Source organism: Phoca vitulina, unplaced genomic scaffold, assembly GCF_004348235.1.
Source record: "Phoca vitulina isolate PV1807 unplaced genomic scaffold, GSC_HSeal_1.0 scaffold21, whole genome shotgun sequence".
Lineage (NCBI taxonomy): Eukaryota > Metazoa > Chordata > Mammalia > Carnivora > Phocidae > Phoca > Phoca vitulina.
Genome location: NW_022589724.1, coordinates 16757931 through 16774983, shown reverse-complemented (window position 1 = coordinate 16774983; position 17053 = coordinate 16757931). Strand labels below are relative to the sequence as shown.

The following is a 17053-nucleotide window of genomic DNA, read 5'->3' as shown; positions in this document are numbered from 1 at the left end:
TTGATCTATATGCCTCTGCGTTCACTAACAATGCACTGTCTTGGTTACCATAGTTTTATTGCAAGTCTTGAAAGCAAGTAGTTTAAGCCCTCCAATTTTGTTCTCTTTTAAAATTGCTTGGCAATTCTTGGTTATTTGCACTTCAGTATAAATTTTTAAATCACCTTGTCAATTTCTACCAAACAAACAAACAAACAAACAAAAACCCCAAAACCCTGCTAGGATTATAAATAGGATTGCATTTAACCTGTGGATATATCTGGGGCGTAATGACATCTTAATGGTATTGAGTCTTGCAGTCCACAAACATGGTGTATCTTTCCATTTATTTAGGTTTTCTTAAATTTCTCTTAGTTTTCTGCTGTTTTCATCAAAGAAATCTTGTAAGCCTCTTGTTGAACTTACTAAGTAATTTCTTGCACTCTTGTAAATGGAATTGTTTTTTGAAATTTCATTTTCCATGTGTGTGCTGCCTCTGTAGAGAAATACAATTATCTTTCATATATTAATTAACCTTTTATCTTTCAACCATGCTAAAGTTACTTATTCTAATAGTTGTTTTGCAGATTCCTTGTGATTGTTTTTCTAAACAATCATGTCATCTGCAAACAAACATTTCCTTTCCAATCTTTATGCCTTTTTTCTTTTTCTTGCCATGTAGAAATGGCTAGAGCAAGGCTGTTTCTGTAAGTTTGATTTCGAGCAGTTTTACTGTCAGCATAGGCCTTCCCCCCACCCCAGCGTTTATCCCATTCAGTGTTTCCTGAGCTTTGTGAATTTGCTAGCTTATCTTTCTTACACCAAATTTGGTAAATCTCAGTCTTACTTTCTCTCTCCCTCCTTCCTTTTTTCTTTCCTTTCCTTTTCTTTTTCTTTTCTTTTCTTTTCCTTTCCTTTCTTTTCTCTTCTCCTTTTCTTTCTTTCTTTCTCTCTCTCGCCCTTTCCTTCCTTCCTTCCTTCCTTCCTTCTCTCTTCTTGCTTTCTGTAACTCCACTTATCTGTATTTAGAACTTTTGATATTGCCCCATGGATCCCTTAGACACTGCTAAATATTTTTCAATATTTCTTCTCTCTCTTCTTCAGATTAGATAATTTTATTAATCTATCTGCAAGGCCAATGACTATTTCTTCTGTTATCTCTTTTAAGCCCACCCAGTGATTTTTTTTTTTTAGAGATTTTATTTATTTATTTGACAGAGAGAGACACAGCGAGAGAGGGAACACAAGCAGGGGGAGTGGGAGAGGGAGAAGCAGGCTTCCCGCGGAGCAGGGAGCCCGATGCGGGGCTCGATCCCAGGACCCTGGGATCATGACCTGAGCCGAAGGCAGATGCTTAACAACTGAGCCACCCAGGCACCCCCCAGTGATGTTTTTAAATTTCATATAGTTGTTTCATTTTTCAGTTCTAAAATCTTTATTTGCTCCGTGTTTGTGTGATTTTTCTGCTAAAAATTTTCCTTGTATTTTTTATTCATTATAATCATCTTCTTCTTTACCTTAGGGAGCACAGTTATAGTAGTTGTGATAAAATCCTTGTCCATCTGAGTGTCTTGCATGTCGTGAGCAGGCACTCCGATCCCAGTTGTTTCTTCTTTCCTTCACAGTGCTGCATATAATTCACCTTACCTGTGTGTAGTTCAGAGGTCAGCCAGAGATGTGCGCAAGGCTTACACACAGATTATGGGACCCTCCCTGGATATCTTCTGTTTTGGATTCCTCCTTCCCTTCCTGCTGGCAGGGGTTGATCTGAACCCATCCACTGGGTTCAGAAAGACTGCAGTTTTTCTTGCTGTTTCAGTTGCCCTGAGCCAGACTGAAATTAGGACCTACACTCAGGATAAAGCTTGAAACCTGGGAAATTCAGCTGTGCTGCCTGTTTTCTCCATGTTTCAACTCTTTTCCAAAACATACCTGCTTGTATTTACTTTCCAGAGCCCTCAGGTGTTTTTTGTTTTTGTTTGTTTTGCATTTTGTCTAAAATTTATTGTTATCTGGAGGAGAGTAGGCCCGTTAACCTCTTACTCCTCCAGGCCATAAGAGGAACCTCTGCTATATTTAATAGTAATCATTTTGTAAATACAGACGTTATGATTTTTACCCCCATTCTTAAAATTAGTATTGGATACAAGTATTTTCTATATATCTCATTATCATCATGGCCCATTTAATGTTCCAGCATAATTAACCATTCCCTTCAAGTTGGGCATTAAGGTTATTTTCCACTTTCCTATATTTATAAATAACATTGCAATGAGTGTAATGCTGCATAAAGCCTTTCCTATATTTAAGATGGTCTCCTTAGGGTGAATTCCCAGAAGTGGGTCAAAAAGGATGAATATTTTTTAAGGCTCTTTTTTATATTGCCAAACTGCTTCCCAAAAGGGCCATACAAATTTGCACTGCTTGCAACAATTTAGGAAAATGATTATTTCATAAAACCTTTGCCAGTACTGGATATTATTAAACCAAGAAATAACACTTGTATTTCAAAAGGTGAAAAATTATAACCAAGGATTTATGAACACATATACTTAATATTTTAATGTCAGAGAATAGATTTTTTTTCTGGTTTTATGACCAGAGACTCCAAAATGAAATAGATGTATTACAGAGAGGAAGACTCTGAAAAATGAAATTCTGAGCAAATAATCACAGAGAATTACAATGAAAGAGGAATTTGGGAAGCGTAGAGAGAGAAAATATATTTGCACAAGAAACTCAAAGATGAAAAACAGGCTAAAAATGCATAAAAGTTTGGCCTAAACTTATGAAAATACTTCCAGAAAGGCTGAGCCTTCAAATTTGTCAGTTCATCGTGGGAAATTTTGAGGAAAAACAAAAAATGAAAAACAAAATAAAACAAAAAAAACAAAAATAAAACAACTTTTAAAATTGCCTTTGGAACAATAAGAACAAGAAAATGATTACCACATTGCATGAAACAACTGAAACCTTATTACCAGATGAAAGTATCAAACTAAATTCATTCTGAATCTGTCAGACTGTCACTTATATCAAGAAAAAATCTGAGAACTAGAAAAGGGAGAATAAAGATATTTCATAAGAAAGGCAGCTCTAACATATGGAGGAAGTACTAAGTATTTACTTTGAAGTGTCTGCCTCAATTTCAATCCCTAGACTCAAGCAAATTACTTTTCCAGGGCTAAAGTGATTTGATTATATGTGTTTAGAACACAGAGTTAGTTATATTCTTAGAGGAATCAAGGGTAAGTAGAGAAGCTTCCATAATTTGAAGGACAAATCGTATCCTCCTTTCGAATAGGTGTTGAAGCACTTTTGAAACTTGATTTTGATTCTCAAGAACGACGAGGTCAGTTGGTCAAATTTACATAGTGAGTATGTGTGAAGGGAAGTTGGAAGCTCTCAGAGCCATCATGGGTTCACTAAGAGTAAATCGTGGCAAGCGAACTGCATTTCTACTTTGGATAGGTGTGTGGTGCAGGTAGATCAGGGAGATACCACAGACACAGGATATCTGAATGTCAACAAGCTATTTGTCAAAGCTTCTCATAGGTGTATTGATTTTTGTATGTGTTTATCTGAATAGCCAATCATCCCAATTAAGTACAAGCTCTGTGATGGCAGAGAATATTTCTGTTTTACTCCCCGGTGCATATCCACTTTCTGGCAAGTTATAAGCTCTCAACAGATATTTATTGAATGAACAATATTTTGTTGTTGTTTCCAAAGGAGGAAATTGCAGAGCGTTTGATAGTATAGTCAGATTATTCAATTGTATTCAATTACATGGTCCCAAAGAGCTTTCATTAAGGGACCGATGTCAATCTAAAGCGAGTTCTCTAACTAAAGCTATCAGGTTCTATTCTTTATCTAGGTCTCTTCAACACCAGTCTCCTTGCCTTATATCAGGGAAGACTTGGCATGGGATATCAGGAATAGCAAGAACCACAGCTAGAATTCCCAACTCATCCTTCCTCCCTCCTGGCTATGTGGCCTTTCCCAAGACAAATCATCCCGGCAAACATCAATTTCTTAATATTTAAAACAAAGATATCAGCATCAATTTGTACTGTATGCTTGACATGTTGCAGACACTCAGTCACTGTTCATTCCTTTTTCTTATCTCCTGTTCCTTTTCGTATTTATTCAGTTCATAGAGGGCATCTAGTCAGCGAATAGTGAAAACATGAGATCACAGGACTAGGACCAAAAAATATCTCAAGACACTAGGAAGAAAGGGCCAAAATATACAGACACAATTTGGTAGTATAAACGTTCTTTGCTTTGGTTTAGAAAAAATCAATTCTACAAATACATGACGGGAAAGTCCAGATGTATTTGCAGTGCCTGGGAACAAAGAACTGAGAGCATATTGAATACAAGTCAGCTGCCAGTAAAGTGGGAGCAGTCCTGGGCTGCATTATTATAAGACTCGTGTTCGGAGAAACGGAGGCGGTAGTCCATTTCTGTTCTGTGTGGGTCAGATCACGCCTGGATTATCCTGCCTTGGTCTGGACATCACAGATCAAAAAGGACTTGAACACACTGGGGTATGTTGCAAAGAATATGACAAAATGAATTTGAAATATGGGATGCATATCAAAAATACTAAGATTGGAAAACTGTGATGTAACACCCAGTACTATAGAGGGGGATAGTGAAATAATCACCCTTGTATGTAGCTGATCAGGATGGAATTGGTCTAACTTTCCTGGAGGACATCTTGACGATATGGACCAAAACTTTTAATATGTTTATACCCTTTGCCCCAGCCATTTATCTTTTTACTCTCTAGAAAATTCTACACGTGGATGCACAGGGATGTGTAGAAAGATTTATCTTTAAGAACATGTGGTACAATATTATAGTGAAAAATTGGAAACAATATAAAATTCAAACAATAGGGAATTGATGAAGTGCATGATGATACACTGGTACAATGGAATATATCGCAGACATTAAATGATACTGCACTCAATACTTAATGACATGGGATAATGTATATGACATATTTTATGTAGTTTCATTTTAATTCCATAAGCAATCTCAATTCATTTTCAAGAAAACAAGGAAAATAAGAAAGGTCAACAAAAAGAACAAAAACTCAGTATTCAGAGAAACTCGCTATTAACACTTTGGTGGATCCTAGGTATAGATGTACGTACAGATGAAGATACTGGTATACACAAACATCTAGATATAGATTAGATGTGTGCATACACAGACATACATGATATATGTAATTTATATAATAGCAAAAGAGCTAAGCATATAGCTGGATCCCAACGTGTATTTCTGACATAAATGAATGAATCAATTTAAGCTTAGATATTTTTAAACAAAACTCACAAGATGTACTCATGTTATAAGACAATGAAGTCTAGTTGTGAAAACATATGCATAAAATGAGTAATTAAAAACTAGAAATAAGGGGAATCTTTTGGGAGGGAGAGTATTAAGTTATTTTTTTCTTTGTACCTTCTAACTTGTTTTTTCTAATTTTCTACAATATATATGCACTGACTTCGTAATCCAAAAAAGTCATAGTTTCTGTAAAGCATATGATATAAGGAATGGCTGAAGGCATTAGGAGGAATATTTAGCTTGGAGGGAAATATTATAAATGGGCACATGGGGATATTCAGGCAGCTGAAGGTCCATCATATGGGGTTATGGAATAGCCTGAGCCTGTAATTCCAAAAGGATAGACAGAGTCTAGAGGGTGGAAATTGCAGGGAACTTGATTCTTGGCCAAACTCACAGTCCAGAATCTGCTCTATTACTCTGTTATACCTTCTGTTGCCCCTGTATTCTTGTCTCTGCTCTGCCATTTATGAGCTGTGTGACCTTGAACAAGTCACTTTGGTGTCTCTGACCTTCAGTCTCCTCATATTGCAAATGAGGGTAACAATGCCTATCTCATCCAATTATTGTGAGGGTCAAAGGAGCTGCTTGCCATTGCTGGGAAGCCAGTAAAAGTGTTAAGCATTCTGTGATATTTGCTAGATGTTAATGTCTTTTCCAGGCATACAGCATGTTAATAACAGGACAGACTCCGGACCTGGGTCTCTGGACACCCAGTTCATCTTTCCATTGCCTAGGGCTGCCATATGGTGAGGGGTAGGAAGGAGTGTGGAAATTTTTGTAGCACTGGACAAGGGGAGTGTTCTGGTTACTTCCTGCTGCACAATACACCATTCTAAACTTAGTGCCTTAAGACAACAACAGCCCTATGCTCATGGAATTTAGGAGTCAGGAATTCATAAATGGCAAAAGGAAGATAGAAGGATTGTCCCAGCTCCACAATGACTGGGACTCATCTAGGAATACTCCCAACATCTGTGGGTGATCCAGGTGTTCGGAGGGGTGTGGGGTGGGGATCATCTAGAAACTTCTTCTGTCCCAGCTCAGCTGGGACTGTTGGTGGCATACTTACATGTGGCCCCTCCGTGTGGCTAAGACCTCTCATGGTGCAGGGACAGGTTTCTGAAGAGGGAGTAAGCATCTGAAAGTCAGTGTTTCAAGAAAGCCAGGCAGAAGCTGCATGGCCTTTTATGACACATTCCTAGAGGTTATGCAGAGTTACTTCCCCTGCAGCCTCTTTATTAAAAACTCATCCCTAAGGCAGCCCCAATTCAAGGTGAGGGAATACAGTCTCCACCTTTAATAGGGGGTGCCAAAAGTCACATTGCCGAAGAGGGTGTGGGATGGGAGATTTTGTGACTGCCATCCTTGCAAAATGCAGCCTCCTGCACGGAACAGTAGAATGTTCCCCAAAGACAAAGCTTTACTTTCTTGAGGTACTGAGTTAAGCTTGATTGGAGAGCTTCTCTCCTGCATAGGTATTTCCTTGGGCCAAAATTTGGGGACAAATTGAGATATCTCCATTCTTGGGCGGTGGGATGATTACCTCTGGGATGGCCATATTACACTCAAGTCCGAGTGAAATAAATGAGTCTATGCTGCAGCAATAAGACCATTTATTTAAAAAAAAAAAAAAGTAACTTTTATTAAGTGTTTTTTAAAATTACCAAGCATTAGATGTTCATAGGAAGAAAATTCTAAAATGCAGATGAACAACAGTAAGTAAAACATTTTAATACCCCAAATCTTAACTACTCCGAGAATAACCACTGAAGAACCTTTATTTCTTTCAATATCTTTTTATGCATATGTATATGTATATGCGTACATTTATATACTTTACTGGGTATGTATTTTTAGAATAGAATAGGGTCGTTTTACACTTACAGTTTTCCAATATGCTTCTTAAAATTTAGTTTATAATTCTAGATCATAAACATCTCAGATTGACTTAGGTCTTTATTTTTTAAATTAATATATTTATTTTATTTTATTTTTTATTACACACACTCAGTGAAATTCACACTAAATATCAGCAAATGTGTATAAATTTACACGAGTGGACTCTCTCTTTGCGTTCTTTGCTGTATATTTTTTTGCTCAACAATATATCATGGAGAGGTCTGCACATCAATAAATATACATTTATGTCACTATATTTAATAGCCTCATGAGAGTCTATTTTAAGAGTATGCCATTTTTTTTTAAATCAGTCCCCTAAAAATGGGCCTCTACGTCATTTCCACTTTTTTCTGAAATAATTAACCATCATGTTTAACTATATTTTACCTAAAGATTTTTTTTAACCACTTTTAAAAATCCAATGTGAAACCCAAGAATCCTGCAGAATCCACTTTCCTGTGAATCCAGGTCCTGCCATTCGCTGGCTGTGTGACTGCATGTAAGGAGCTCAGTGTCTTCAGCCTCTGTCTGCACATTTGGAGGGATAGAGGTAGTCACCTCTGGGCAAAGTGCCTGGCCTATAGTGGTGCCCAGTGACAGGTAGCAATTATGGTCAGAGCCTCTCCAAGTGGTAGACGCATATGAACATCTGCTCAGCCCTAAAGCTCGGAGCAGTCGTGAGTTGTGTGGTTTAGGGGGCATGGGAAGTTTTAGCCACTTTTGTCCTCTTCCGCCAAATGGCACCATTTGTATTCTCCGGACGGTTGGGGGTCAGATGGGTTTTTGCATTCCCAAGCTACATATTTCTCTATCTGGTGCAGTTCTGGGCAATCTAAAAATGCAATATCGCTGTCACCAGCTTGAGGAAGACATGGAGCCTGAATAATTTAACATGTCACCACCATCCATCATGATACCAAGAGCGCGGGAGTTGGAGTGTGGAGGAATGGGCCTCCCAGAGGCTGGCACAGCAGGTTTGTGGAAGGGCAGCATGGTCAGAGAAGGTAGCTTTGCAAAGAAGAGCAATGAGTTAATTCTCAGAGGGCCAGGAAAGACCATGCCTCCCTGATCCTGCTCTAGACTTTCCCATAATGTGACTTTCAATTTGTTCAGATGCCTTGATTTGCCCGAGAGCAAACCTAGCATCAGGTCCTTTGTTTGCCATCAAATATCTCTCCCCTCTTGGGAAAGTCTCTAAATACCTTTGAATATCTTCACTTATTTATCAGGAAAATTGAAATGATTCTTATATAGAGAGGGCTTAGCATCGTGCCTGGAATGTCTTAATTGCTTCCTCACCAGAAAGTAAGCTCCAGAAGTCAGGAAGGTTTTGTCTGCTGCATTCACTGTTGTATTCTCAGTGTCCAGAACAGTGTTTGGCACAGAGTGGGCACATGGTCGGTAATTGCTAGGTGAACGAATAAAAGAATGAGGGAGTGTTTTGATTACTTGGGGTGGCCCCTTGGGCCAGGACTTAGAATGCCTGAGCTCGGCCCTGGGCAGCATGGCTCTAATCAACCATGAACTATTTTAAAGTGCATAATTAATTGTCCTTTCCCACACTCAGAAGCTTGTGCAACCGTTACCTGCATCTGGTTCTAAGATATTTCCATCACCCCAAAAGGAAACCTTATATTTACGGGCAATCACTCCCTATTCCTCTCCTCCGTCTACCCAGCCCAGGCAACCACTGCTTTTGGTCTCGATGGATTTACTAATTTTGGATGTTTTACATAAATAGAATCATGTAATATATGACCTTTTGTGTCTGGCTTCTTTCCCTTAGCAGAACGTCTGCAAGGTCCATCCATGTTGTAGCAGGTGTCAGCGTTCCTTTATGGCTGAGTAATATTCCCTTGGATACACCACATTTTGTTTTTCCCTATCCTCTACAGCTTCTCTAACACCTGTTATTTTCTTATTCTTTTGATTCTGGCCTGCCTCCTGGATGTGAAATGGTATCTCATTGTGACTTTGGTTTGCATTTTCCTAAGGACTGAGGACTCCTCATTTCATAAGAACAGAGGGTTTTTGCATCAGACAAAAGTCATTCAAATTTGGGGGCTCCACTATTTGTCATTTGTGTGATCTCTGATAAGCAACGTTGAGAATCCGCAGGTCGGCTTGCCCCGCGGACCCCTTGTGAAGTGTAGATGGGCTATTGCATCTAAAATGCCCAGAGCACTTACCATACTAGAGAAGGTGCCTCGCCTGTCTTCTTCAGGCTACATTCTAGACGGTTCAGGACCAGAGGAACCGGGGGCCCAAGGAACAAGGGCAAAGGAGCTGCTGATTCCTCTCCTCTCCTCTTCTCTTGCCAGTCTTGGGCCATTCTCACGTTCCCTCAGCCCTAAATGGAAATACTTGAGTCGTCCTGTATAATTAATGGCTGCACTTTACTTCGCTAAATCACCAATTTCATATTAAAATGCTAGCAGAGGGGGCCCTTTTCTATCTGTCTGAATCATCTCCAAGTCCGTGTGTAATTGGCCTGTGGCCCCTTCGGATTATATGGATACGCACGGGCTACAGGACTTGGGTGGCTGCCACCTCCGTAGGATGTCACAGAAGGCAGAGAGTCACCACCACCCCCCCCCCCCCCCCAGCGGCACTTCTTTTTCTTCTGTGAAACTCAAGCAAACATTAAATGAATGAGGCATGTGCCCTCACTCTCACTTCTTTGGTCTTTATGCTCTGTACATACATTCTATCATTTTCCTCATAAAGACCATGTGGGCTGAGGGTTATTGTCCCCCCTTTTAAAGATGAACTCGGAGACTGTAGGTGCCTCCCCCAAGCTCACACAGCTAGTAGGTGAGACCTCAGATTAGGACTCATGTCTGACCCCAGCATGTTGTGTCTTTCTACACAAGTGCATGATCTCTCATGGCTCATGGATGACACCCATGTAGAACCCTGCTGGACTCTAAGTGCCTGAGGACACAGACCAATGGCTGTTGTCTTTTAGTGGAATCTGAGCTACCCCATTTTTCGTTCAATTCACATTTAAAAAAAAAATTCAGTACCTTAGTGGGGTGTCTGACTTACTCATCTCTCTCTCTGTGCCTAGATCCCGGCCCTTAATTATACTCCATAGTATGTTGTCTGATGTCTCCAGAAGTGTGCTCTCTGATATGGTAGGCATTTGCTGCAACTAGTCTGTATTGAGGGGTGCTGTAAGCATAAAATATACACTGGATTTTGAAAACTTATGAAAAAATGTATAAAATATTTTAGTGATGATAATTTTATGTTTACATATTAAAATGATAGGATTTTTAATATGTTGGGTTAAATACAATGTATTCTGAAAATTAATTTTACCCGTTTGTTTTTTCCCATTATTTTTTTTAAGATTTATTTATTTATTTGAGAGAGAGAGAGAGCATGAGCGCAAGCAGGGGGAGGGGGAGGGGCAGAGGGAGAGGGAAAGGGAGAGACTCTCAAGCAGACTCCCTGCTGTCATCAGACAGAGCCTGATGCAGGGCTTGATCTCACGACCCTGAGATCATGGCCTGAGCCGAAATCAAGAGTCGGCCGCTTAACCCACTGAGCCACCCAGGTGTCCCTGTTTTTTCCCTTTCTAATGTGGCTCCTAGGACATTTAAAATGACATATGCAGCTTGCATTATATTTCTATTGGACAGGTTGGTGTAGAAGCAACTTCTCTGAGCTTCAGCTTCCACCCTGGAAATGGTAGCTTGGTACCTACAGGAAGGAGGTGAGGTCAGAAGTGTGGGAGTGGAGAGGGACTGGAGAAGCCTTCATGGTAGTCAGGGGCATGAAGTTCGTGCACTGGGGCATGTGGAATGGTGGAGGCATCCCTAGCATCTAGCTAAGGCTGAATGGAGTTCCTATCCAATAGTACAAGTGCAGAGTCCAAGGGAGGAGCTGTGAGAAGTGGAAAAGGCTCCCTGGCATTGGAAGTGGATAGGGGCAAGTAACACACCTGCTAATCCTCACAGGTGAAATCAGGCTTTTGACGCTGCTCTCTCTGGGTGCACACACATACACACACACACACACGCGTGTGCACACACAGTGTCCCAGGCTGTTTTAGCCACGAGGCAGGCTTTGCAGGTAAGCAGACCTGATTCGGTCTCTGCTCCCTCGCTTACTAGCTCACAGAAGCTCGCTGAGACACAGTTTATTCATCTGTAAGACAAGGTTCCTAATGCCTTCCTTATAGGGATGGCTTGGACATTCAATGAGCTATCTGTGCATATTTATTGTACACTGGTATAGAGACCAAAGGAAGAGACTCTGCAGCCGTTGCCTGGATATGAATTGCGGTTCTGCTACTGACAAGCTGTGTGACCCTGGGCAAATTACTTAATTTCCTTGTTCCTTCATTTCTTCGTCCATTAAAAAGGGAATAAAAGTAGCAACCTCCTTCCTAGGGTTATTTAAGGATTAAACAAGTCGATAAATGTAAAGGGTTAGAACAGTGCCCAGCAGAGACAGTGCTATGCAATGGTGAGCTTTTTTTTTTTTTTTTTAATTGTATTAGAATTGTCTGGTGACTTTCTCTCACCCCTGCTAGTCTGTCCCAAGAGGGAAAGGATCCTGTCTGAGTCCTGTCTGTCATGTTCACCATGGCAGGACCATAGTAGGTCATTTGTTTGGGAGAGGAAGGAAAATGGCCGGGGGGGAGGATTTGGTTGGAAAGTTTTAAATGAGAGGGGGTGGTGGAGCATTGAAGGGGATGTGGAGGTGTCTGAGGTAGACTCCTGACGGGGGCAGACCCCTCCCTTTTTCTCTGCTTCCCAAAACATAGCAGGAAGGATGACAGGTGCTTTCTATACATAAAGTAACTATTTTATCCAATGCTTTCATTTTCCCCTTGGCCAAGAATTATGTGTAGATGAACAAAAACCATCCCTTCCTCCCTCCCTTCTCCCTTCCACCCACCTTCCCTCCCTCCCTCCCTTCCTCCTTTCTCCCTTCCTTCCTTCCTTCCTCCTTCCCACCCTTCCTCTTTGCTTCCTTCCTTCCCACCTACCTTCCTTCCTTCCCTTCTTTCCTTCCTTCCTTCTTCCCTCCCTCCCTCCCTCCCTTTCTCTCTTTCCTTTTCCTGTAACAGTAAAATATGTCAACAGCAGTTTAAAAGGCCCTCCTGACCTTTGGAGACCTTTGCTCTTCCCCTGCTTCCAGAGTGTCCATGGGGCTTCCGCCAACTCCATTTCAAAAGAGAGCCTTTAAACAAAGGGCTGCACCTAGTAGAATCTGGAGTCTCCTGCTGTCTCCAGGCCCTACCCTTAATTGCTGGAGGTTGGGCATGTTTACACTAAGGGACAGGGACAGGCCAAGGACACATTTGAGCACAAAGATCAGATATTGTTGTCCCCTATACTCTCCCATCTATTACAACATACTGTCTCAGGGAAATACTAATCTTTTCATGTTACAGAGCATTAATTTGAGAGGCAGTGTCAGAAGTGGTTAAAAGTTGAACTTGGCCATCAGTCACACGTGGGTACCAAGTCCAACCTCACTCATTATTAGCAAATCACTTTTCTTTTCTGAAACATGGTTGTTCCATCTATAAAATGGGCATCAGTATACCTCCCTCCAAGGGATACTATGAGTTTGGAATGGGAAGATGTATGTGAAGCTTATCACACAGTACTTGGTGCCCTGATGCTGAAAGGATAGTTGGCCTTCCCTAAGGTTCCCTCTTGAGTTATTTCCAGGAAAGTAATTTGCATCCTAGAAAGCTCAAATGTGGAGCTGGATAGACTAGCCCTGAATCCTAATTCCTGTACTCACGTACTCATCAGCTACGTGACTTTGCCCATACTTGTCCTGGTGCCTTTATTATCTAGGTTGTTAATTACACTTTTTGCTATGAGTATATCATGATGAAGATTGTATGCAATAATGTGTCAGCATCTTCTAGGCACATAGCAGATTGCTCAACATGTTGCTAGGATGAATGAATGAAAGCACAATAACCATATTGCAGACAGAGTGTCTGCAAGTGGGATTTCTGTACACTGGATGCCCTACCAGAGAAATGGCATAAGAAACTCTTCTTTGATTGAGCCAGGTTTCCCTCTGATCTATGTTTTTCTTTTCCTCGGGTAGAATTTTCGAATAGGTAATAGGTTTGTATGGTGCTTGATTCAAAAGAAAATATTTATAGGGAAAAGTGTTCTCCCTCTAGCCCCTGCCTTCAGCCACTTCTTCATCCAGCACATCCACTCCTGCCAGGTCCTTGAGTCTCCTCCCAAACGCAGGCTATCGATGTCCATGTTGGTGTCTGAAGATCAGCCACTTCTTCATCCGGCACATCCACTCCTGCCAGGTCCTTGAGTCTCCTCCCAAACACAGGCTATCGATGTCCATGTCGGTGTCTGAAGATCTGTATCCAAACCAAACCAAAGGCCCTCTGCTTCCCTGCCCACCATGCACCCCCACCATGCTCTGAAGCTCTCCCCTCACTGTGTCCTCTCTAGGGCAAAGAGTTTACCAGTGCTTTAATCCCTCTCTTCCCACATTCTGTGCTTTTTTGGTAACAATAAAAAATATATATATAGAAAAGCACAGAGAAAATAAAAAATTACCTGTATTCCTCCCTGCAGAATTAGCTTATTCGTATTTTGGCATATTTCTTTCTGGTCTTTTATCTTGATTACTTTTGGAATCCACTGTTCATCGCTTGGGAATGCATCACCCATCCGCCCCCACATTCCTCAGTGTATCTCTGAAACACCCTTGCTTCTCCCTCCTCCTTCTTCCCATCCTCACTTCCCCCTGCCTCACCCAGACCCTCATGGCCTCTCACGAAGGGATCCCTGAGCCTCCCAGCTTTTGCCCTCCATGGCACCCACTCTGAGGCTTGGGTGCCACTGTCATGTCCTTCATGGCATGTACGGCTAATGAACTCATCCTCTTGCTCTGGGACCTTCCGTAACACCCAAAACTCGTCCTCACTGTGGCACTCAGGAACTTCCACTGTGAGGCTCCAGTGATCCTTCCTGTCAGCTCTCCACTCACTGTGGCCCCCACTTGCCCACGCTCCCCATCCCCAGAGACGCTCACCTCTTACCTTTCCCTGGAACTCTGTTCTCTGCCCCCAAAGCCCCATTCATCCTTCCAGCTCTGGCTGAAATCCCCCTTCCTCCATAAAACCTTCCCAGGTTCTCTGTGTTGGGATGGATTGCTCTCCCCCGTATTCTCAGCATCTCATTGTGTGGGAAAACATAACCATGAATTAGGTTAAAGGCTCCTTAGGATCCCATTTGTCTCCTTGACTGGCTTGTGATCTGCTGGCTGGCAAGGACTGGGCTGTAACTATCTTTGTACCTCCAGTGTCTGGCTCTTGGTTTGGCATCGAAGAAGCACTTGCTTGAGATGTGTGTGAAATTAAGTTGCCCGAAATGTTTTCCTAGAGGCAGGCTCATCTTACTAAGCAACAATATAGCTATCAGTTAGTTAGGACCCACCACAAACCAGATATTTTATGTTTCCTATCTCCTTTAATCTTCATAGCAACCCTACAAGGTCAATAGTTATCAGCCCCATTTTATTAAGAGAGAACCCAGGGCTCAGAAAAAGGAGGCGTCCCCTCAAGGTCACACAGCTCGCGGCTGCCAAGCCACGGTTAGAACCCAGATCTGCCTCACTGCAGAGCCCCAACTCCGTCCATAAATCATGCCAGCTCCCGGGTCACTTGGGATTTACAGAAAGAAGTCTGGGGATGGTGTTGCTGATCTTTGGGTCAGATGAGGGATTTAACAAGCTCCAGGAAGCTTACGTGACTAATGGATTGCTCTTCCTTTCAGGGGGAATCAGCTTTGGGAGAACCAAGGGGACTTCGGGTTCAGAGGCAGACGACGAAACACAGCTGACGTTCTATACGGAGCAGTACCGGAGTCGCCGCCGCAGCAAAGGTAAGGGAGTCCTTGGGAAGGTTCCAGAACCAGTGTTTGTAGGAGGAAAGCCTGGGAAGCAGTCCTCCGTGCTCATTGACAAACCTCAACTTTTCTTTGACCTGGTCCTGCTGCAGTTAACACAGCCTGGCATCCGAAACCCAGGCTAGACTAGTGTTGGTCATTTACAGCTTCCGCTTCCATTCTTTATTTGCTCTCTGTCCTACCTCATACCTCAAAGGATTTGGGGAAGATTTTTTAAGTTTATGCAGTGAAAAAAAAAAAAAAAATCCAGCACAGGAATGAAATAAGTAAGGGAATCAGATTGAAAGCAAAATAGGAGTAAGGAAAATCATTCAAAACCAGGTTAGATCGATGCAGAGTGATCTGTGCCATACTGTGTTGCGTAGTTCTTAGAAGGAGCTGGCCACAGGGGCGCCTGGGTGGCTCAGACGTTAAGTGTCTGCCTTCGGCTCGGGTCATGATCCTGGAGTCCAGGCATCGAGCCCCGCATTGGGCTCCCTGCTCCGCGGGAAGCCTGCTTCTCCTTCTCCCACTCCCCCTGCTTGTGTTCCCTCTCTCACTGTGTCTCTCTCTGTCAAATAAATAAATAAAATCTTTAAAAAAAAAAAAAAAAGAAGGAGCTGGCCATTTAATGCAGAGCTTTAACAGTCAAAGTGCAAAGGGAAACAGACTCAGCAGTAAAACGTGCAGGGTCTATGGGATAGGACCATTTATTCAGGAAATTCTCTTTACCTGACACCAAGACCAGAGAGCAAGTTCTCTAGTTGGTTCCTCTAAAGGGGACTCCTTTTGACTTTCAAGACAGTGTCTTCACCAGATGAAATCCGTACTGATGCATCATTATTTCTCACAACGACCCTCAAGGTAAGGAGGTGTCAGAAGCGGACACAGGACTCCATAAAGGGCTACACCTTGGGGCTGAGGTCCACAGCTCTCTGATGATCACACATACTCCGAAGGGAGAATAGAGCATATTTCAGGCAATCGGCTGTGAATGTAATTGCTCATCCTTGAGCGTTTTATATGGATGGGGAAAGGGCAAGTTCAAGGTTGCAATCTTGGAAGAGAACAGGGAGTGGGGGGTGGGAGGGGTACGAACATGTATTCCATGCCAGTGATTAAGGAGAGCTCCAAGGGCTTAGACCAGGGCCCAGAAAGAAGTAAGGGTCCTCTGGCAAACATGAAGGCAACTAAGACATGTGGCCCTCTCACCTCTGAACAGATTGGGCTGAAGAAGTAGCTGGGGTAGGGAAGAGGGAAAGAATCACCCTTGTAGAACTGTTCTGCATGCTTTCTAAGCATGCGTGGTGGACATTGAAAGAGCATGGGTCACATAGCTGCTCTGGGCAACTTTTGCTCTTAGGCAAGTTATCTACCTCCCCTATACCTCAGTTTTATCACCTGTGAAATGGGCCTCATAATTGCCTCAGACTCGGGGATGAATTTTGGCTAAGTTATATAAAAAGTTTGTGATGGGGGCACCTGGGTGGCTCAGTCAGTTGAGTTTCCAGCTCTTGGTTTCAGCTCAGGTCCTGATCTCAGGGTCCTGGGATTGAGCCCTGTGTGGGGCTCTGCGCTCAGCAGGGAGTTGGCTTGGGGATTCTCTCCCTCTGCCCCTCCCCCCACTCTCTCATGTGTGCTCGCGCACGCTCTCTCTCTCTCTCTCAAATAAATAAATAAATAAATCTTAACAAAAATTTGTTATGGCACCTGGTACATACTAAGGGCAAATAAAGTAGACATTAGTAACGTCAATTCAGTTCTCATTGTGGGTTTCCCTATGTCCCTACCCCTGGCATCTTTCACGGAAAAGGCCCTGTGTGGGGAGTAGCTCTTTTGACACATCACCTGGGAAGGTTCTGCAGCCTCTGCAGCGATTGGAATAATCGGGCTTGCCTCTCACTTCT

The 17053-nt window shown here is 42.4% G+C and overlaps 1 protein-coding gene across 6 annotated transcripts in view; it reads left to right on the top strand.

Annotated features, from left to right (window-relative positions):
- The window catches only part of ASTN2 (astrotactin 2), an 877839-nt gene that overhangs the window by 297076 nt on the left and 563710 nt on the right, over positions 1-17053 (top strand). For all 6 annotated transcript variants that reach the window (XM_032419129.1, XM_032419128.1, XM_032419127.1 and 3 more), the window contains one exon: positions 15036-15143. In XM_032419129.1, the coding sequence (XP_032275020.1) occupies positions 15036-15143 (108 nt within the window). The remainder of the gene's footprint in view (positions 1-15035; positions 15144-17053) is intronic.